The 21,038-nt window shown below is 55.5% G+C and overlaps 3 protein-coding genes across 3 annotated transcripts; all 3 read right to left on the reverse strand.

Moving 5' to 3' along the window:
• Nucleotides 1–300: 300 nt before the first annotated feature.
• NCLIV_053540 (conserved hypothetical protein) lies at nucleotides 301–4,575 on the reverse strand (the record flags this gene model as incomplete). Its single annotated transcript, XM_003884906.1, has 1 exon — nucleotides 301–4,575. The coding sequence occupies one exon, from the start codon at nucleotides 4,573–4,575 to the stop codon at nucleotides 301–303; it is 4,275 nt and encodes a 1,424-aa protein (XP_003884955.1).
• A 3,370-nt stretch (nucleotides 4,576–7,945) lies between these two features.
• Nucleotides 7,946–13,858, reverse strand: NCLIV_053550 (hypothetical protein; the record flags this gene model as incomplete). The annotated part of the gene is made up of 7 exons (XM_003884907.1): nucleotides 7,946–8,065; nucleotides 8,867–8,895; nucleotides 9,313–9,805; nucleotides 10,784–10,849; nucleotides 11,192–11,266; nucleotides 11,864–12,063; nucleotides 12,613–13,858. 7 exons carry the CDS (start codon nucleotides 13,856–13,858, stop codon nucleotides 7,946–7,948), a joined length of 2,229 nt encoding a protein of 742 aa, XP_003884956.1.
• A 3,172-nt stretch (nucleotides 13,859–17,030) lies between these two features.
• Nucleotides 17,031–20,834, reverse strand: NCLIV_053560 (conserved hypothetical protein; the record flags this gene model as incomplete). The annotated part of the gene is made up of 1 exon (XM_003884908.1): nucleotides 17,031–20,834. One exon carries the CDS (start codon nucleotides 20,832–20,834, stop codon nucleotides 17,031–17,033), a length of 3,804 nt encoding a protein of 1,267 aa, XP_003884957.1.
• Nucleotides 20,835–21,038: the final 204 nt, after the last annotated feature.

Below are 21,038 nucleotides of genomic sequence, written 5' to 3' on the forward strand. Positions count from 1 at the left end.
ATCCTTAGAGACCGAGGATAGACTTGTATTTTTATATATTTTTATATAGTCATATATATATATATATCGGTACACGTGCTTATTGGTATGCATGTGGAGATACCAGCGGACACGTACATACAGATATATCTGTGTCAATCTCACACTTCTTCTCTGCGTATGTACACCAAAATATGTGAACACACATCTATACGCTTATATGGGAATTTGATCCCCGCATCGAGGGCCATGCAGAGCGCGCCTCAGGTTTGCACGAAAAAACTGCAAGGCAAGCCCGAGTTCTTCGCGCCTCTTTTGTGGTTAGTTCTCTTCCTCTGACAGATCGTCACCCAGCCAGGAGAAGTTGAAGAGTTTCTCCCAGCTCGTTTCCCCTGTTCCCTTGCGCTTGCTTCTTCGTCTCCCTCCTCTCGCCTCTGCGTCCTCATCTGCGAGGAGAAGCTGGAGGAAGCGTTTTTCTCTATCTGCCGGCGACCTTTTGAAACTCTCGCTTCTGTCTCTTCTCTCCTTTCTGCGTGCTTTCGAGGCAGCCCGATCGAAAGTTCGTTTCTCCTTCCCGCGCCTGCCATGCCATCCGTCTTCGTCCGGTCCACGTCGCGCCGTTCTCGCTCCTCCCCCCCTGTCGTCATCTGCATGCAGGAGCTTGCGCTGCTCTGTCTCTCCCGCCTCGCCCCGGTGAGCAGGCCTTTGAGCGGCGAGGGTGCGCGCATGCGACGTCGCCCTGGCTTCTTTCGCAGCCGCGCTCGAAGCGCAAAAGGCGGAGTCCGCAGAAAGAGAAGGTAAGAGAGGATACGAGGAAGCACAAAGCGAGAGAGAAGAAGAAAAAGAAGAAGAAGAAGGAGAAGAAGAAGAAGAAGAAGAAAGAGGAGAAGAAGAAGATAGAGAAGGAGAAGGAGAAGAAGAAGAAGAAAGAGGAGAAGAAGAAGATAGAGAAGGAGAAGAGGAAGAAGAAAGAGGAGAATAAGAAGAGAGGGACGAGATTAACGACACGGCGTTTTCTGCTCCGGGTTTCTCTTCGTCTTCAGTTTGCGTGTGTTGGCTCGTTCTCGCTCGCGCTTCTCTGGCCGCGCGTGTCTTTTTCATTTGCAGCAAGGCGTGAATTTGTTTCTGTCTGCTGCGGCTCTGAAGCTCTAGCAAACGCATGCGAAGGAGCTCGAAATCCGAGAAGGGCCGGGGCATCGGAGGGAGAGTGGGGGGGCCGGCTACCTTTCCTGTTGCTCTCAAAGACGCAGAACAATTGCTCTCATCTCGAGAGGCGTCCACATGGAGAAGGGGAGTGAAGGCGGCGGCCACAGGAAAAGACAAGGAAGAGGAAAAAGAAGAAGTAGGGTCGCGAGGAGAAGCGACGGAAGCGCAAGAAGAGGCTACGGAGGGGAGCCGCTCAGAAGACGCCTTGGACGGACTTGCGTGGCGGCGTGTCTGAACGGCGGCGAAGCCTCCCGCGTCTCCACACGAGCCTTTTGGCGCTCTCTTCTTTTCTTCTTCGCGCGTTGCCCCTCTGCTGAGGCTGGTGCAGCCTTCAGGTTCCTCGCCGCCCGACTCTGGCTGTCCATCGCCTGCGTTCTCTGCTTTCTCGCCGAGAAGTGCAGCCAACTCGCTGGCGAGTTGTAGAGCTTCTTGGACCGGCGCTATCCCTTTTTCTGTGTCTTTCTTTCTTGCGACGTATCGGCGCCGAGAAGCCCTCTTGTTGGGACTCTGGCCGCGTTCTCGGCCGCTTTGTGGTTCTCTCGGCTCCAGGATTCGCAGCGCCTCTTCGTCGGAGAGACAGGAGAGACTCTCGAGAGGCGAGCTCGAGACAGTGTCCCGCACACAGGCGTGGTTCTGGACGGCTACGAACTGTCTCTGCCAGGCCGCGGGGGATCCTGCAGACGCGTCGTTTTCCTCTGGGCATTCTGCGCCTCCGCCGAAGCGGAAAGACGGAAGAGAAGGTTCTCCCTCGCTGTCGCTTCCCGGGAAAACGTCGAAGGGTGCCGGCCGAAACGTGACTCGGATAGGGGCCTCGCACAGCAGCCCGGGAGAGGAAAAAGAGACGGGACCAGAGGGGGAAGCCAGAGACAGAGAAGAAGAGAGATGAACAGGAGACGGAGAAGGCTGAGAAGGTTGCAGAGAAGGACGAGAAGGAGACGCAGGAGGCGAAGGAGGCGGAGGAACACAGGGCGCAGAAAGAGAAGGACAAGAAGAGGAAGGAGAAGAAGATTCGTTGACGAAAGGGAAACGCCGCGATTCCCCTCTTTGCCTCTGCGCCAAGTCCCACGCGTCCACGACTGGACGAGAAGGAGAAGTCAGAGAGAAAGAAGGACAAGGAAGAACAGAATGCGAAGAGGGAGGGAAAAAAAGAGAAGAAACAGGCAGAGGAACAGGGGAAGCGGGGAAGCCTGAGGGGCGTGAACAGTTGTACGGATCAGCAGGGAAGACAGGGAAGGGAGACTGAGAGGCGACACAGGGCGCGGGCGGGAGGGCGAGTTGTCCGTGTGGAGAGATCGAAAGAGGGCAACAAGGGAAATGACCGACGGGAGAGAAGCTGTAGGGGACCCTTCTGTCTCGAACCGTTTGTTCACCTTGTTCGCGGGTCTGACACTCCATCTTCCATTCGTCGCATTCCCTCCGCTGATGGACGTCTTCGCACTTTAAGCTCTCCAACGCCTCCTTCCACTTCCTCACCCTCTCCCTCTCTTTCTCCCTTTCCTTCTCTCTCGCACTGAACAGCTTGTCGAGCCGTTCTGCTCTATCACGAGAAACGACCTTCCCCTTCTCGTCCCCGCGCCGCAGGCGTCTTCGGGAACGCGCCGTTCTATGGGTCGTTCGCGGTGGCGGAGAGGAGGAACACGAACGCGGAGAGGACGGACGAGAAGAAGGCGAAGAATGAGAAGACGGCGAAGAATGAGAAGACGGCAAAGAATGAGAAGGCGAAGAATGAGAAGACGACGACGAAGATTCGGCAACCGTTTTGGGCGTCCGTTTCTCGCGAGTCTCATGCTTCTCGGCGAAGTTCGGGTCGTTGCGAAAGAAATGGCACGCGCTACTGAGGCACTTCCGGCTTCGTTCGTTTTTCTCTTGGAGAGTTCCGAGGAATTGCAATTGACTCTCAACGGTTCTTATCTTTCCAGTGATGTTTTCCAACGTCTCAAAATTCTCTTCTATCTTCGATTGTTCGCCTAGCCCTCGCTCGTGTCCTGCGCTCCCTGGACTCTCTGTCTCCCCCTTCATTCTCCCACTTCCTCCGCCTCCTTCGCTCGTCCCTCGTTTTTTTCGCCTTCTCTCTTCATCTTCCCTTCTCTCTTCACCTTTCTTTCTCTCTTCATCTCCCCTTCTCTCTTCACCTTTCCTTTTCTCTGCATCTTTTCTTTTCTCTTCATCTCTCCTCCCCTCTTTTTCCTTCCTCTTTTTTTTCGTTCGCTCTTCTCCTCCCTGGTCGTTTGCCGGACTGAGACGATTCTGCAAGAGAGACGATTGCCCCACCGGCCCCTTCGTCTCGGGCTCCCCCACAGACTTTCCTCTTGCACTGCCTTGCTTGTGTGAGGCGTCCGTCGGGCGGCGCGTGGAGGAACGCGAGTCTCGGCTCGATGGGCCAGTTGCGCGACTCCGCCTTCCTGTAGAGCGGCTCCTGCCTTTTCCTCTCCCTCTCTCTGTCCGCTCTTCATTTCCCTTGCTCCGTTCGCCTTCTGTAGACCTCCCAGCGCCGCCTGCACAAGCGTTCTCTGTCTCGCGGTCTGTGTCTTTCTCTCCACCTGCGATGTCTCTGGCCTCCGTTCTCTCCTCCGCTCTGTCCCTTCGCCGTGGCTCTGCTCCCTTCTTCTCTGCCCGAGGCGATCGCCAGCGAATCTCGACGAAATTGCCTCTGTAAATGTGCAGGCGGCCGGGCCTTCTGTTTCTGAGGTCCTCTCTCGTTTCTGCGCGTTTCTCCAAGGCACCCTTCGACTCCGCGTTCGCTCTGGCACCGGCGCCTCTTCGCTCCCCACCCCGTTGTCCCCCAGCCCCTCTCTTCGTTTCTCTCTCGTTGCGGTCCAAGTCCTGTCTCGCCTCTCTGAGCTTCGCTTTCGCCGCTTCCTCCACGCTGGGCCTCGCGCTCGGCCTCGGCGGGGCATGTGCACCCCTCAAGGCGCTGCTGGCCTTCGCGCCCCGGTTTGCAAGGGACAGAGATGAGGAAAGAGATGAAGAAAAAGGCAGAGAGGAACGAAGACACTTGTGCTGACCGGGGTTCCGGTGTCGCGAAGAACCGGGAGTGAAGCGTCCACTGGACGCTTGGAGCAGATGACGCAGCTTTTCCTCCTCGCGCTGTTCCCCTCTTTCTCGCCTCAAAAGTCTCCGATAAAAACCCATGGGGAGGCAAACTTCCGCGTCCCCCTCATCGTGACTCACGTGCTCGGGCGTCCCGGATCGACTTGTTGATGTCGATGAGCCAGACGAGAAAGACGAAGAAGGGAAAGAAGAAGGGGAAGAAGAAGGAGAAGGGGAAGAAGGGGAAGAAGAAGGGGAAGAAGAAGGGGAAGAAGAAGGGGAAGGAGAGGCGGACGAAGTAGCGGAAGACGAGGAAGGAGATGAACGGTGCCCCCTGAGGGAGTATCTGCAGGCCAACATAAGAACCAAACCTTGTTCGACACGCGTCTGGAGCTTGTCCCTCACTTTATGTCCTTTTATGGAAAGGAGCCTTCTGTTAACAAGCAGCGTCGCCTGCACATCTCTCTTACAGTTTTTGTTCAAGCGGCACGCAAGGGAAGAACCCGTGCACTTCCGTCTCTGCGGGCTGGCTGTTCTCCCACCTTGGTTTTTCCGTGTCTCCAAAAGACTCACCTTTTCTTGCGGTATTCCTCAACGGCATCCTTCAGCTCCCCGTTCGCCTCAGTCAGCGCGGCAGCAATTTCTCCCAGCACAGTTTTGACCTTTTCGTTTTGCTCCCCTTCCGCCTGAACCGCGTCCCAGAGAAGACAAAGCTCGTCTCTCTTGTCGCTCTTCGAAGCGCGGCGCCGCGCGTCTCTCGCTGGCGGTCTCTGCATTTTCCTTTGCCCCTGTCGCGCTGCCTCACACGAGGATCCTTGGATGCTCTCTCGCTGTGCTTTGTGTTGTCCAGCGCAGAGGGGTGGGCTCTTCTCGCCCCCCGGACAGGCTCGTGTCGCCTTTTCACACGCGTGTTCTCTCTGCCATGGATCGTCCGCCTTCTTCCCGAGTTCAGTGCGGCGATTTCCGGTCTCTGCGAGGCGAGGCCGCGCACAGTTCTCTCTTCCTCGGGGGTCAGGGTTGCCCACTGTCTTCTGGAGAGTCTCGGAGAAAAGGAGACAAAAAAATCTCCCGCGAATTTCCCGCGCTCTCCCCAAGACCCGTCTGAAAGAGAGGAAGAAAAAGCGGAAGTGGGAGAGAGGGAGGCGAGAAAGCAGAAGTGGGAGGTCGAGAGAGAAAGAAGAATATGAGAGCGGGAAGAAAAAGGAGAGAAGGAGAGACTGAGGGAGGAAGAGAGAGAGATGGAGAACCAGGGAGGAGCGCGTCGAAGAGACAAGGTCTCCTGTCGAGAAAAGAGAAGAGCGAGAAGAGAACGTACGAGAGGGACAAGCTACCTCCCTTTTCCTCTTTCTGTCTCTCGGCCTTTCTTCTTTTTGAAAAGTGTGGAGTCTGAGAAGGAGGCAACTACCGAGCTCGTCCTTTCTTGTGCGTGGAAGAAGTGCCGTTGACACGTAGCCTCAACAAAACGAGCGACGCGCGCCTAGAGACACGGCTGCACGGACGATTGACAGGGATCCTCGCGGGAAGGCTTGAGAGAAAGAGAAACCAAGGAGGCGAGAACGGAGAGAAAAGCGGTCTAGAAGGAGAAAGCGAAGCCGCAAAACACGCAGAAAAATTTCGGAGGCTAGCCGCGAAAACACCCGCGCGTATGTGCATCGCCTCCGTTGCGTCTTCTTGCTGGTCCCTAGACAGCTGCGTGGTGAAAGCAACAGTGATTTTTGAATCGGGGAGACAAAGAGAAAAGAGACTCGAGAGTTTTTTGAGTTTCCCTTGTTTTCCCCCCGTCGCTCCCGCCTCTCATCGTGTCTTGCAGATCCCGCCTCGAGCTAGCGCGCAAGACAGCCAGCGCTCGCTTTTCCGCGCTCTCCGCATGCGCCCCCATTGGCAGAGAAGGCGCCGGTGGAGCTTCTCCCGAGTTCCGAATGGAGAAAGAATCGACCATACGCATCTCTACATACATACACCCTCGGGAACGTGAGCGTGTGTCTATATGTATATTTTCACTTTTTTGTAGATCTATCTGTGTGGCGCAGTGGATAGCTCTGTGTGGCGTGTGCGCTTGAGTTGACCATTCGTTCCACCTAAGCATACCTAGAGCATATCCATCTATCTTTCCATATATATATATATATATATTCACATTTCCATAGATATACTTATATTCAGCATCTTAGTGGCATATATACATCTGGTGTATAGAGGGGATCAAGAGCGACGGTTATCTTGTGTGTTGTTAAGGCAGACCCCGCGTCGACACTGGAGCCCCGTGGCGGTCGATGTCGCGGCGGTTTGGAAGTTTCCTGTTGGTTTTCTCGTTCGATTCTCAGCCTCCTTCAAGGCGCGAGTGCATCGAGATCGTCCGCTGCCTCGATTTTCCAGGTTGTTTCTTCAGAGCTGACCATTCGAAGGCTCCTCAATCTCTGGGGGCGCGCAGGCCTTGTCGCACGCGCGACCGACGAGAGCGGAGGCTTTCGGCCGCGCAGGAAAAAATCGGGGAGACGACACTCGAGGTCAGAAGCGAAGGCCTTCAACGAACAAAGTCCTAAATCTGCAGCGGAGAGTCACCGTGCTGGGGAATGTTTTTTGAAACCGAAAGGCCGTTCGAACACGACCAGGCACTCGAGGCCTTTCTGGGCGCTTTCCAAGGCCGCTCTGTCTCCTAAGCAGTCGGCAACGGAGACCCTTCCCCGCCGGCCTCCAGGCGCAAGAGGGGAGACGGTGTGGGGAGCGAGACTCCACTGGACGTGAAGCGAGAAGGAAAACGCACAGGTGAGGAGAGAGAGAAGAGAGAGACAGAAGACGAGAGACAAAAAGACAAGAGGAGAGAGAGAAAGACAAGAGGCGACAAGAGCGAACACAATGACGAGCCGAGAAGAAAAGAGCAAAGAGCGGAGACAAGTGGAAATTTACGGGAGGTGCGTGGTCCTGCAGTTCGAGGAAAGGTGTTCCGAGCGCTGAGGGGTTCCAGGCTCGTGAGGCAGGCGAGCGTCTCGACACGACGTAGAAACGCGTTTTTCAGGCTGCGCAAGAGCGCACGAGAGGTCCGATGCGCTTTTAGACTTTAAGTTTACAGCGCCTTTCTCTCGACACAGACTGCGGTGCACGCGCGGCAGAGACACAGGCCGGGACATAAACAAAGGCTCGACAAGAGTAGAAAACCTTAAAAAGATAAATTCTTTTCTTCCTACGCACTCTCTCCGTCACAGAACACACTCGGAGACCTGTCACTCCTGGTCTCAAGAGTCAACGCAGCACGCCCTCGCGGCGTGTGCCATCGAGATTTACACTTCCTCTCCACGCGCTGCCTGCAGATTCAAACGCGTTCGGCGAGCTTCTACCTGGCTGTTCCTGCTGCTTTCTCTGTCCTTCGTCTCGTCCCCCGCCTCCCCCCCAGCGACCGCTCCCTCCCTTTTGGATCTCTTTCCTTCTCCACTCAGCAGTCACGCAGACGAAATGTCCCCCTGTCTCCTCTGTCTCGCGCTCTCGTCCTCGCTGCAAACTCTAGCTTTGTCCCTCTTCTTTCCGCGCTCGCAGCCTCGCCCCTTAATCTGTTTCTTCTCCCTCCCCCCACGGCGGACTACACTTCCCTTGCGAGGTCCTCCCCTCCAACTGTCTGTCGTCTTTGTCCATGACTTTCTCTCCGGCTTCTCGATGCCCTCCCTGTGCATTTTTTCTTGTCGTCAGACTCATCCTGTCTCCTTTTCTTCTCTGTCTTGTCTCCTTTTCTTCGTCTTCACGAGTCCACCTGTGCGTCTCCGACCTGTTCGTCCAGCGAGACGGAGGCCGTGGGAGGCGCAGAGGCGCCGCGATCCCCTTTCTCTGCATCTAACCTATTCAGCAGTTCGACTGCGTACTGAAAACGAGAGGGAAAAAACACAAAAAGTGACGTTCGAGAGTTTTGCGGTGTAAAGAGAAAAAAAAACAGAGAACGCAACACCGAGAGAAAGAGAAAGACGTAAAGAACGGAGAGATAAAGAGAGGAAGAGAGGCAAAAGAGAGGAGAGAGAGACGAGCAACAAAGAGCAAAAGAGAGGAAAGAAAGCTGTGGAAAAGGAACGATATAAAGCGGGGACGCATCGATGACACAGGAAAAAAACTATAACAGAGCGATGACAGAAGCAGCCTGGTAAAGGACACTGCACGCCTTGGGAGAAGAGTCTCCGAGGCGAGCAAGGCGCAAACGCAGCACGCAGCGCATGCACTGTGTTGCAACGCGTGCAGATTTCTCTGCTCACAACGAAACACACCACGCCAGATGACTTGCATGCATACAATTCGGCCTCCAATATCTCTGTATGAAGAGAGACGAGATTGTGGTCCCGGGATGGGGGGGTGTACATGGCTCTACGGTACGTTGAAAGGGAGTACCGGCAGCGCTGACTGTAAGCGGGATTTTTGCACGACCTGGAGAAAACGTGAGAGCCTTGATAGCCGCCGAGAGGCCAGCGAGGACGCACGAACAGAGAAGGGCACAGAGAGAAGATGGCGACTTGGCGGATCGCTCACATGCAGTGCCAGAAAAAGATCGCGACGGAGAGAGGCTCGAGACGAAAAGCACAAAAAACGACAGACACACGCAGAGAGCGAATCGAGAAGAAAGACACAGCCGAAAAAACCAGGCGAAAGTCGCGCACGCGCGCCGACGACGACTCACCCCGTAGTACTCGTTTCGCTCCGAGCGCACTGCAGGTACGAAAAGAAGCAGAAGGGAATTGTCGAGAGTGTTTCTTCGAAATGCGAGACACGACGCCCCCACGCAGAGAGGGTACCCCACGCCCTCACGGAGATGCGGACCTCTACATGAAGACCGTTTCGCAAAATGTTACATACAATTCTACGCATATATATATACATGTATGCATGTGTTTGTATGTAAATGGGGATGCGAATGCACGTGTCATGAAGCTGCGTTTTTCGGTAGGCAGGCAGAGATACTGGAGAGACGTGGTTCAAGATGCATGCACCGTAATGGATCACGAAAAAGATTGCCAGTGCGGGCGAGAATGTGGCCTTCCCTCCAGGGACCAGCGGAGGTGAACAGATCTGCATGCGGGTCGGATGTCTACGAGGCGCTGCAACACAGTCGAGATTCTGTCTTACATTTTCGGACGAGATACAAGAGTTTTTCTGAGTTGCGCTGTGCCTCTCCTGGTTCTTGTCCGTTTTCGGAGGCCGCATGCGCGCGCGCCAGGAGATCTCGGAGCAGGTTCTCGACTTCGTCGTCCGCCTCCAAAGGTTCTTCGGCTTCCCTCGCCTCGCGTGTCTCTCGCCCGCGAGGCTCGCCACGCCCAGTCGCGTAAGTCTGCCCGCCCTGGGAGGCGTCTCTCTCCGCGCATGCAGCCGTCTCTCGAGGCCGGCTAGCCTCTGGGGCTGCGCTGGAAGCGCATGCAGTAGAGTGGGCGTCCTCGGTTTGCGACAGATGCGCCAGAGAAGGGCGGCGCGAGAACGCGGCTTCCAAAGAAGGCAGAAAAGGGTAGTTGCGCGAAACGGTTTCTTCGATGTTCCCCAGCTGGTTCTGGAGATGGTGCACTTCGGCTAGAAGCGAGTTGCGTTCGCTTTTGCTCTTTGAGCACTCCAGGCGCAGCGCCTCCACCTGAGAAGCGCACAGCCGAGGAGAGACTAGCAACACGCGGACTCGGAAAATGACAAACCGGACCCGCGCGCGCTCGCGACACTTCCATCCAGAGCTCCCGTCTTCGACACGCATCCACTCACAGACGCATGCAACTGCCGCGTTGACGGCTGATTCGTGCAGAACTGTACACATACGCGGCCTCATGTACATATATATATATATATATATGTATATGTATATATACAGATATAGATATATATACGTATATATATATATATATACATAGAGAGAGGTGCACGTATCCCTATCTATATATCTATATATATAGATATAGTGCGGGAGATGGATAGAGAGATAGATAGAGATGCACACATAAGTAGATCGATATAGATAGACAGATGTACGTCCGGGTTTTGCGGCTTTTCTCTCTCTCGAACGGACTGGAAACAAGGGGTGCGGTCTGCGTCGAGAGCGCCTCTGTGGGTGGAGATTTCAGACTTGCCTCTGTCTGCAGGTGCTTTTTCTCCTGCTCCACGAGCGCGTACGCCTTCCGGATGTTCTGGCACTACACGCAGAAAAACGCGCGCGTCGCCTACCCCTCTTGATCAACTTTACCAACACACAAAGACCAAATTTTGAGAATATACGAAACAAGTACCTAAATGTGTGCATGTAAATTGACAGGCACACGACGGCGGACGCCTTCTCGGGACTCCACTTCATACACCTGTGTTCTCTCCCGTCAGTGTCTCTCCTGTCTGTTGCGCCAAAAAGCTCTCCGCGGCACGTAGCCGCCTCCGTTTTCGCAAGCACAGAAGAGCGGCGATTTTTCACGCATACAGATACTTTTGCATGCACTGGGAGAGAGCGGCTCCCGGGGAGAGACAAGGGCGCAGCTGCAAAGCTTGAGGATCCTGTCAAACTCCAGGGACGTCAAGATATATACCCACGGCGGCGTCGATGCACGCGCACGCGGAACAGTTTCTCCTCGCTTACATCCCGGACGGAAATTTCCTGGGCCTCGCGCTCGAGTCTGATGCGCTCGTTCTCCTTCAGTGCATGCTGCGAAATTGAGAAGAAGCGAAAGGGGGGAACAGAGCCTGTTTATTCGCGCGCGCGCGCCGGGAGTGAAGGGTTGCCCAAAAATGAGAAACAACAACGGCAGAGACCGGCCCCTCGCACGTCCTCGCAGCAGGTGAGGAAGAAAAACGGGGAAGAAAGAGAACCCCTGCACAGAAGACACACCGGAGAGCGAAGAAGAGACGAGGGAAGCCCGCAAGAACGAGCACGCCTTCGCCTTTTCCGCTCCGTTTCTGGTCCAGTTCGGAGTGCCGACGCAGAAAGATACACAGAAGAAAGGAGCACGGGGATATCAAGACTTCTTTTGAAGACGCATCCATTTACCTCGAGTTCCACAGACGTCACGCGAAGACGCTCGGCGAGAGTGTCTCTCTGCACGGTGAGGTCGTTGATGGCCGTCTGTGAGGCACAGTCAGAAAGAGGATGCACGCGGCAGTTTCTGGAGAGAGAGAATGTGGGGGAGAACGCGACGGGAAATTGGAGAGAACGAAAGTCTCTCAACTTCCAGCAACTAAAAAAAGGGAGACTGCACTGCGCGAGGGGTCGCTCAAAACGGGTAAGGAAAGAGCAGATGCGCACACGGTTGCATGCAGACGAAGTCTCGAAAACGCCTCCGGTTCCAAAAGACCCAGAGACACCAAGCTCCATCAATTGCGCGCTACACTTGCATAGCCACGCATGCAGCCCCTGACCAGAAAGGTGCGGATCGAGGTGCGCCCATACACGCAAACCCACACGCACGTGCCGAAGCACGCGCGTTTACATTTATACTACACACCGCCGATCTCTCACAGTCACGCGCTCCTTTGCACCCGCCGCACACGGAAGAATGGAAATGGTTGTCCTTAGGAAGGCAGAAAAGGAGTGAGGAAGGCAGAGAAAGAGTGTTTGTTTTCTGTGTGAGACAGAAAGAGCGCCTGGTGTTGTGAGCAAGCAGATATGTGGGTGTCTGTACACCTCGTGGAGAGGCGGAGATTGATTTTTTGCGGCCTATACCTCGGAGTCGGCACGCAGCGCCTGAACCCGCGCCTGGCAGGAAGTCAAGACCTTGTGCTGACGCGCGAGTTCGCGGTGGCTCTGCTCTTCGCGCTGATTCGCCTGCTGCAGCATCGCGCCCAACTCGCCGCTGTACTGTCGCAGGCGACTCGACTCCTCCACGGCGCGCTGCCTGAACGTCTCCACCACTTCGAGATACGCTGAAAACACGCGAGACGCGCCCTCCAGAGATCTCGAAACGCAGCCGGACCAGCCCACACGCGTCAAATGCAAACACATGACGTACACAAATATACGCACTGAAACATACATGCATTCAAACAAAGACATATATGCATATATATATATATATATATTTATATGTATACATATGGAAAATGGCGTACGTACGCATGCATATATACAGATATACAAGTGCACTTTTGTGCCCAGAGATACACAAGGAAATTCGCATGCATCGGGTGTACGGCTAGCGAGTTTTTTGTGGGGCAAATAGTTCTTCGAACTGAAGAGATTGTACGCGACTCTTTTTTTCTGTGCTTCCGGGGCATTTCGTCTACTTTCCTTTTCTTTTTCGCAGGGACCCTCTTCCCGTTTTGCTGTTTGCTTTTCCTCTCGCACTTGTCCCTTCTTCCTTTTTCAACAAACGTTGCTTTCGTTCTTCTAACCCCCGGAAAAAAGGCACCCGTTTCGTTTCCTCTCTTTCTTTCTCCGTCTCTCAGTTAACTGTCTCTTTCCCTTTTCCTCACCTAGGAGTTCTTGCGCAATGACGGCGAAGTCTTTTCTCTCCTCTTCGAGCTCTCCGCTCTTGAAGGCGGCGGGGAAGGAGAGGCGTCGGACGCCGCCCCAGCTGGAGCCGTCGAGTCCCCAGGCTCTCCAGTCTGTCTCTCTACCTGTGCCTGCCTTGTCCGGGCCGAGCGGCGCGGCTCCTGTCTCCGAGTGTCTCTCTTGGTCTCTCGGTTCTTGGTCGCCGCAGCCCTGAGGACCGTTGAGACCGCCGCGTCTCTGCTTCCGCTGGTGCTCGGCGTCTCCACCCTGGGCGTCTGGGCACACTCCCTCGGCGCTCGCCTGGGTTCGCGTTTGCGAGGCCAGCAGAGAAGGCAGCGCGCAGGCGAAGCTGGGCCTCGAGGCGCTGGTGTCGCCGCCGTCCTGGGAGGCAGAGATCGGGCGGAACGACGGACTCGTCAGGTAGTCGAGCACGGAGTTCGGCGCAGGCTGCGACGCGGAGCACGAGCTCGCAGAAAACAGCCGCAACTCGGCACCCGTCCCGCTGCGCGCTTTCGAAAAGACGCCGCGCGTCGGCGTGGTCGGAGAGGCCCGCGGCGCCTCGCTTGCCTGGAACCCGCCGCCCGGTCGCTTCTCCAAAGAAGCGAGGGCAGGGAAAGACGAACAACTTTGGATATTTTGAGAAGACGCGCGAGACGAGCCCGCGGAGGCGTACGGGTGCGACGGAGCGTGCGACCGCAGACGCGCGCGGATCTCATCGAGAGACGGCGAAGACGCAGGGCCCGTTCTTCCAGAGGCACCTGGAAGACTCGAAGTCAGCGATCCAAGAGACGAACAAGAGAGAGAAGAAGAGAGAGAAGAGAGAGAGGAACTGTTGAGCGCTTTTCCGGTGTGCGAAGAAGAGGAACGGGGCGTCGGGTTGTCTTCGCCGCTGACGAGTGTTGAGGCACTGCGTCTTCGTGGCTGGGCAGTGGACGCGAACTTCGGAGCTGCCTCGGTTGTTGAGGAAGTGGAAGGAGAGAGAGGAGGCGGCTCGGCCGCTTCGAGCGCGAATGGGGGATCCGCGGAGGAAGGAGCGGCGCTGGGGTCTGAGCAGGTGGCCCCTGAGCTAGGCTGTGGGCCCGGGCACTCCTTCGAGTCGTCGCCCGGAGAGGAGACAGAAGCAGCTGCCGAGGGAGAAGCAGAGACGACTCCCGCGTCTCCAACAGAGCCCCGAGAAAGCGCCGTCGGAGCCTCAGAGAGAGCGGGAAGCGGCGACGAGCTGGGCATGGTGACAGAACAAGAGAGACGGAGCTGAAGAAAATGGAAAGAGAGAGGGAAAAAGACGGAGAAAGGTGACGAGAGCTTGTCTCTCGCGGGGAGAAGGGAGAAGGGGAAAACCGGAAAAAAGACAAAAGAAGAGCCAGAGAAGGGAGAAGACCGGGGACCCCGAGGAAGAGAAGAGAGGAAAAGGAGGGAGAAAAGCCCACGGTGGAGAGAGAAAAACTCAAGAGCGACAGATGGAGAGAGGCGAGACGAGAAGAGGGCGAGGAAAAGGAATGAAACGGGGCGCCAGTCTCTTTTGCAGGCAGGAAGAACAAACCCTGTGAGCTCTCCGACAGGAAGGCGAAAGGCGGAGCGAGAGGGTGAAAGAGGTCACAGAATCGTAGGGGAAAGGCACCGGGTAAGCCGCTTGGAGAGAGATCGTTGGCGGTCTGTTTCTGGATGTTCTCTCGGGGGAAGAGGCAGGAAATCCGAGAGGAAAGAGGAGCGAATCTTTTGTGAGAAGAAAAACGAGGCGCCGCCCTGTCTTTGTGTATGTCTTCACTGAAGTGACACCGAAACTGGGCTCACACACCGGCGGGGCACAGAAACTGGAAAACTTCCATTTTTGTCAGGGGAAATGCACCGAAAAGTGTCTCAGCGCGTTCTTCAAAGGGATGTGTGTTTTTCGTTTAATGAAAAACAAGACACCGTTTCGGCGTTTTCCACAGCCTGCATTTTGCGCGCAGAGAGAGGGGGGTGGAGATGCGGAGTGTGCTGCGAAAAGAACCGAGAAAAGAAGCACCGTGAAAACGCAGAGAGAGAGGAGAGGTCTTCGATGCTCGAACCAAAAGCAAATTTTAAAGTCCCGAGTCTAAGTCTCAGAAGAAGATGGTGCATGGAGATGCCAAAATGAAAAAAAAGACAAGCAAGAAAAGATGCAGGGGCGCTTTCCCGGCATTCAAACGAGTCTCCTGGGGGTGAGCCTAAGAAAAACAGGAACCGTTTAGGGTTGTTAGGCGGGTATTTGGAAGGAGAAAAGGCACTTTTTCCTCTCTCTCGCAGGAAATGTGAAAATGTGTGCAGCGAGAAGGAATGCCGCAAAGGGTCAGTGTCTCAAAAAAGCTGGCGCGGGGTGAGATGAGGAAACACCGAGTTCAGCGCGCCTTGTTCGATACCCACGCGAAATCCGAGGAAGGTTCGTGCTCATTCGAATGAAAAAAAAAAAAAAGAACAGGCCTGCGACTTCACACTGAGACACCCGGATCACCTCCTCGTGACTCTCCGGGAGGTTCTTCCTTTGGTTCTCTGCATATACGTAGCTGTATCTACAAACATGCATATATATGTATACATTTAGATCCGTAATTTTAGATGTATGGTTTTCTACGCTACATCTGTATGTATGGATTCAAATATTTATCTTCTGTACGTATGCATATCTCTACATACATACACTTCATCCGTTCTACATTAAAAGGGATCTATCCTTCTCTGCTCTCTCTTTGTAAATATATATATGTATATACTCTACGGGAACATACCTTTAAATATATATATATATATATATATATATATGCATATATATATATATACTTACCTCGTTATCTACTCTGCATATATATGCCTACTCTACGTTATTTGTATAGGAGTATCTGCCCTGATAGTACTGATCATGTGTGATCGTCTTTGCTACATTTCTAGCGTTTATCGATGATGCACGTCTTATTTCTCATCCTGCACAGATGGTCCATAGATACAATCGCCTATATGTTGCTCAACAACTGCATATCTGCCGCTCTACAGAAACGCAGCTCCAGTGGCATATATCTCTAGCTCTATCGATGGATAGATAGCACGATTTCGCGAAGAAGTTATACGATTGTCGCAGATGCACGCCGGTTTCCACAAGTTCCAGTTGGCTTTCAACGAAGCTTGCAGTGCTCTAGTTTGGTCCTGCCTCGAAGCCTCGGAACCCCCCCCGCTCTCCTCTCTGTCCTCTAACGGGCGCCTCGTGGTGACTGCATGCGTGCTTCCCTGCTACCCGACTCACTAGCGAAACGTGCTGGCTAGTCACTCTCTTTGGTGTTTCCGAAAGGCGGGAGAGTCTCAGAACAGCGACACAAGGCGCGAAAAGAAGGCGCGGTTCGGCGTCACACCCCCGTTCATCAGAACAAGAAACAAAAGCGTGGTGCCGAGCATGCACTATGAAACACCAGCCCGGTCTAGTCCACCGGCAGGAGCCGAAATAGAAATATTCCTTTTTGTAGAGAGTCATCAACACCAAGCGAGAGGCAGAAGACGCGCAAGAATAGGAGATTTCTCTCCATGTCCTTCATATAAATATATTTACTTGTATCTATACATACGTCTATATACCCCGTAAACAAAGAGATCGTCTGCAGCTACACATGCAGCTATCAACTCACATGTATAGACACATACATGCTTCTCTTGGTAGATGTACACGTGCAGATACATATAAATAGATACGGATGTGCATACCCACGTATGCACCCCCCCAGCAGCTTCCCCTTAATTACAAACATCTCCGTAATACAAACAGAACTACAAATATATATATTTATATATAAATATATATATGAATGGTGCGTCGAGAAGCCAGTTTAGTTGCCGGCGTCGGCTCTTGGGTGTATCTGTCTGCACTAAAATCTCATTTCGCCTTCATCGATTGTCGACCCGCAGAAGTTAGAGATGCGCTGAACTGGTCTTCTTGGGGCCTGCGTCTGAATGCATGCTTGCATAGGGGCATGTTTGTCTGTATTTGAAGGCTCACAAGTGTGCATCAACTTCGTCCAATCATGTGCCCGGGAACACGAGTATATATATATATATATATATATATATAGCCTCTGAATGCTGTGTATTGAAAAGTGTGTTTGGCGTGCCTGTATCGTCCTCGCCTTGTGTGTATCTTTCTGACGAGGCAGTGTTCGTCTACGGCGTCGAAGATGTGTCGTTCTCACTTTTCTGTGTCGCCGTGGCATTGCGCGAGGCGCAACATTTCCCTCCCCCTGTCTCTTTCTTTCCTTCGGCAGTTGCACACAATCCCCGCCAGAGAACACTCCGTCGTGTCGGGGCGGGGCCTTCCTTCAGAGTGTTTTTCGTTCCCTTTGCTGACTCGCGCAATTTCTTCCCCATCTCGACAGCCCGCCATTGACAGGGCATTCGCTGGGGTCTAGGATTTTTCAAGATTTTCGGTCTTCTCAGCGGGTTCAGGTCCGTTCTTCCCTCGTGCGTCTTCACTCTCTGCTTGTATTTGGTCATCGCTTTCGGCTCCCGGCTCGCCTCCTCCAGCAGGCGACCCGGGTGCCGAAGACCCCTTTCTCTCGTCTTTTCCTTCCCGCGTCTCCCCTGTCTCGCCCGCCTTCTCCTCGTGTGCATGGGCGCCGAAGGCTGCGCCTGAAACGCTATCTTCTGCACTTTTTCCAGGTCGCCTAGTCTCTGCGCAGGCTCCTCGTTTTTTTGTGCCCCGGCCTGGGTCAGTTTCCCCTCGTTCGCTCTCGACTTTCTTGTCTCCTTCATCTCGGTCACTGCCGCGCTTCTCCGTTCTCCGATCCACGAACGAAGACAGAGACACCTCGGCGCCGCTCCAGGAGTCCAGAGGACCCCGAGAGCTGAGACGGCTGTCGATGAGGTGTACGTCCAGCGACAGATCCGAGGCGGCGCATTGGCAATCGAGAAACCCCTCTTCCTCAAGCGTTAAACCGTCGCCGCTCCCTCCTCTCTCCGCGTTTGGAACAGTAGGTGGAGACCCAGGGGCAACCGACTCCACTCTCGCCTCCCTCTCCACCGAAGGCGACTGTCGCTGTGGTTCTGCGCAGCCTTCGCTTCTCTCGCTCTCGCCTTCCCGGTGTCGCAGCGCACCGTCTCCCGCGCTGTCTGTGGTTTGCCTTTCCAGAGAACGAAAAAAAGAGAAGAGCTGTTTCCCGCTGCCTTGCTCTCCTTTTCGGTCCTTTCCCGCAAAACCGCCGTCGTCACCTGTCCCCTCACACGCGCCCTCCGAGGCGTGGATCCGCGAGAGACACCCCCCGTCGAGGGCGGCCGTGGATGCTGCGGGGCCGGAGGGTTCCGAGGGCGCCGCTGGACGGACGTCTCCCGCTCTCGCCTCGCGAGAAACTTCCTGCAAACTCCCGGGAGTCGATGAAGGGTTCTGAGCCAGTCTCGAGAACGCGACCGTGAGGCAAGACTCTCCGCGAGAGTCCAGACCTCTCTCTTTCGTCCCTTCGACTTCTCGTTCTCCCTCCTTTCTGCCTGCAGAAAACGTCTTGTTGTGGGCCCTTGACGTCAGAGCCTCGCGCAACAGCTTCCCTTCATTCTCTCTTGTCCCCGCGTCTGAAGTGTCTCGCTCGGACCAGGAAGAGAAACGAGGCTCCGCAATTGGCGCGGGTTCCTGCGTGTCGTGCACCACGCCTGCCTCTGGTTTTGTCTTCGTCTCTTCTTCCTTCTCAGCTTTGCAAGTCACTGTCTCCTTCCGTTCCACTTCTTCTCGCTGCTTTCTGCGCGTCACCAAAGCCTGTTCCTCGCGCAGCGCGGCCAGCAACACCTGCTTCTGAGCCTCTCGCTGCATCTGGAGCATGTGCCGGAACGCCGGACTTCCCCGCTCGCTCAGGCGCCCGAGGGGCAACAGAAAGCGCCGGCGTGTCTCCTCTGTCTCCGCCTTCTCTCGAGCTGCCACAGCGAGCGCGCGGAGAGCGTCCAGCTCGTCCTCTGTCGCCGTGGGGAAGAAAGCGAACGAGGAGAACTCCTCGATTGCCGGCAAGCGCGCAAAGAACGCCAGGACGTCGCTGTCGCTCTCTTCTGCGGGGCTCTCAAAGTCGCCAGTGCCCGGTCGTCTGTTCGCGCACTCTCCTCGCCGTGCGGCAGCCTCTGGGGCTCCTGAGGCGCCCTGTCGCTTCGCGCCTCCGGTCGGCCTCTCCACAGCCTCGTCGCCCTCCCTGCTCCCGGGCGTCCCGAGAACAAAGTCGGCTAGCTGGCACATGCGCCCGAACGTTCGCGCAAACGGAAAGAGGCAGAATCTGGGAAACCACAAATCCTCATCTGTCACGGACACCCGGTTGCTGTCGACCCACTCCGTGCGCTCCGCAGAGGCTCGCACATCCACGCGTGACCGCTCTTCTCTGTTCCCCTCGAAACGCGCTGGAGAGGCGTTCTCGCGCTCGTCCTGTCGAGACTGCGACCGGTTCTGAGATACCACTTCGACAACCGAAGAAAGGGAAATCGAAGCGCGAGACGGGGACAGCAGCGACGGGCTTGGCGACGCCGGCACAGCCCGCCCAGCCTGGAGGAGACACCCTTGGAGGCACTGGACAGCTAGCCACAGCGAGGCGGTCAACCCGTCGAGGGTTGCTTCCGCGCATGCAGGCGCTTCGAGGAGGTCCCGAGCCTCTGCGAGCTGAGCTTCGACGAGGGACGAGATCGCGGGGTTTTTTAAGTCGGCGAGAGATGCCGGCGCGCCTTGGACAGTGTTTGAAGACGACCGAGGCTCCACTCGCACCTCGCCGCTGCTCCGCTTATGTGACGCGCACGTGTCTGCCTCACAGAGGTCCCGACAGGTCTTTCGCGCTGCCTCGTCTTCCGGGAACACCTCGAAAGGGTGCGCTCCCTCGGGGAGAAGCAAAGCCGCCAAACCGATGCCGCGCGACACTGGTCTCCTGCCTTGTTCCTCCTCGCTTTCTGATTCGTCTTCTTCCCCTTCTGTCTCCTCTTCTTCCTCTTCTTTGACCTCTTCCCCTTCTATATCTGCTTCTTCCTCTTCTTCGTCGGGTTCGGTGTCGTCAGCGGCGGTGCTCCGAGACAAGGCTTTGTGTCTCTTGCGGGGTAGGGCGCCGTTTTCAGCGCGTTTCAGAATGCGCGTGTGGGCAGTGACGAGAATGAGAAGAAGAAGATGCAGGAGGTCTTTGGACGAGAGGATTCCCTCGGGCTGCGCGTCTCGAAGGACTTGGCGAGTGGCGCGGTGGATTTCAACTGCGATGAGGTCGAGCGCAGCCTGCGAGGAAAGCAGGTACCTCGTCGTCGTCAAAAACAAGTAGTTGGCAGCCTTTACTTCCTCCAGAGAAATCGACTCCTCGCCGCTCGCATCTTGCTCCGCCCTGCGCTCATCCTCACCACCCACCAGAGACGCAAACGCCGAGGGTGTTCCAGGGTCTTTAGGGTCATCTGGGGACGGCGCGTAGGTGCGATCCTCTGTTCTCTCGGCGCCTGGCTGCGTCGAGTCCCTCAGCTCGCCGCGTTTCTCTCCAGGTGTCTCCTCCACGCGCTTCCGGGTGAATCCAGGTGTATAGACACCGTAGAAGGTCTGGCGCGCGACGATGTTGACCTGGACTCTGTGTAGCACTGCGAGGAGAACGAGGAGGTAGATGGCCATCAAGGTGCGGGCGTACACCTCGACGCTCATGTGGAAGAAGCACCGGCGCTTGGCGACTGGCGAGAGGGTGCGGGCGGAGACTGGATCCCGCAGAAGCGCGGTGTAGTGCGAGATGTCGAAGGCAACATTCACGATGCCGCGAATCTCTTCGCGCAGTTCCCAAGTCGACCGGTCGGCGAGAACTTGCGTCCGAAGAAAATGCGCAATCATCTTCCACTCTGCCGAGGCGCTCGCGCGCGGGACGGTCCTGCTCCCGCGAAAAGGCAGGAATCCCAGTCGCTCCAGAAATGAGGAAAACGGAGAAGACAAAGAAGCAGACAACGCAGAAAAGGAAAACACCGGAGCGCTGGTGTCACGCTTCTCGTTCTCCTCTCGCTCCTCGTCTTGTTCTCGATTTGTGTCAAGGCTCCCGTCCGCGGGAAGCTCTTCGGGGTTCAAGCCCAGCAGCGCGGCGAGGAGACGATCCAAGTCTTCTGTGTCTTCCAGCATTGCCGACAGCTGTTTGTACTGTACGTACACCTGGCGGCCCAGGTAGGCGAGTCCCGCGGCGGCGCTGCCGCCCGCCAGGAACTTCCATTTGTGTCGCTTCATCGCATTCCACGTGCCCGTCAACATCTTGGCAACGGCACGACGAAGAATGCTCTGAAAAAACAAACGGAGCACTAAGAGAGAGGCAAAAGCGGATCCGCGTCTCTCTTTAGTCGGGAGGTCGTCCTGTGTGCCTGTCGGAGCACAGACGCACCTGCTGACGCAAACCGGGAGCTAAGAGCGAAAGAGCACCTGTCGAGGCGGAAACCCGGTCCTGCCTGTCACGCACGT

The sequence above is a fragment of the Neospora caninum genome, chromosome XI (assembly GCF_000208865.1).
Source record: "Neospora caninum Liverpool complete genome, chromosome XI".
In the NCBI taxonomy this organism is placed as follows: domain Eukaryota; phylum Apicomplexa; class Conoidasida; order Eucoccidiorida; family Sarcocystidae; genus Neospora; species Neospora caninum.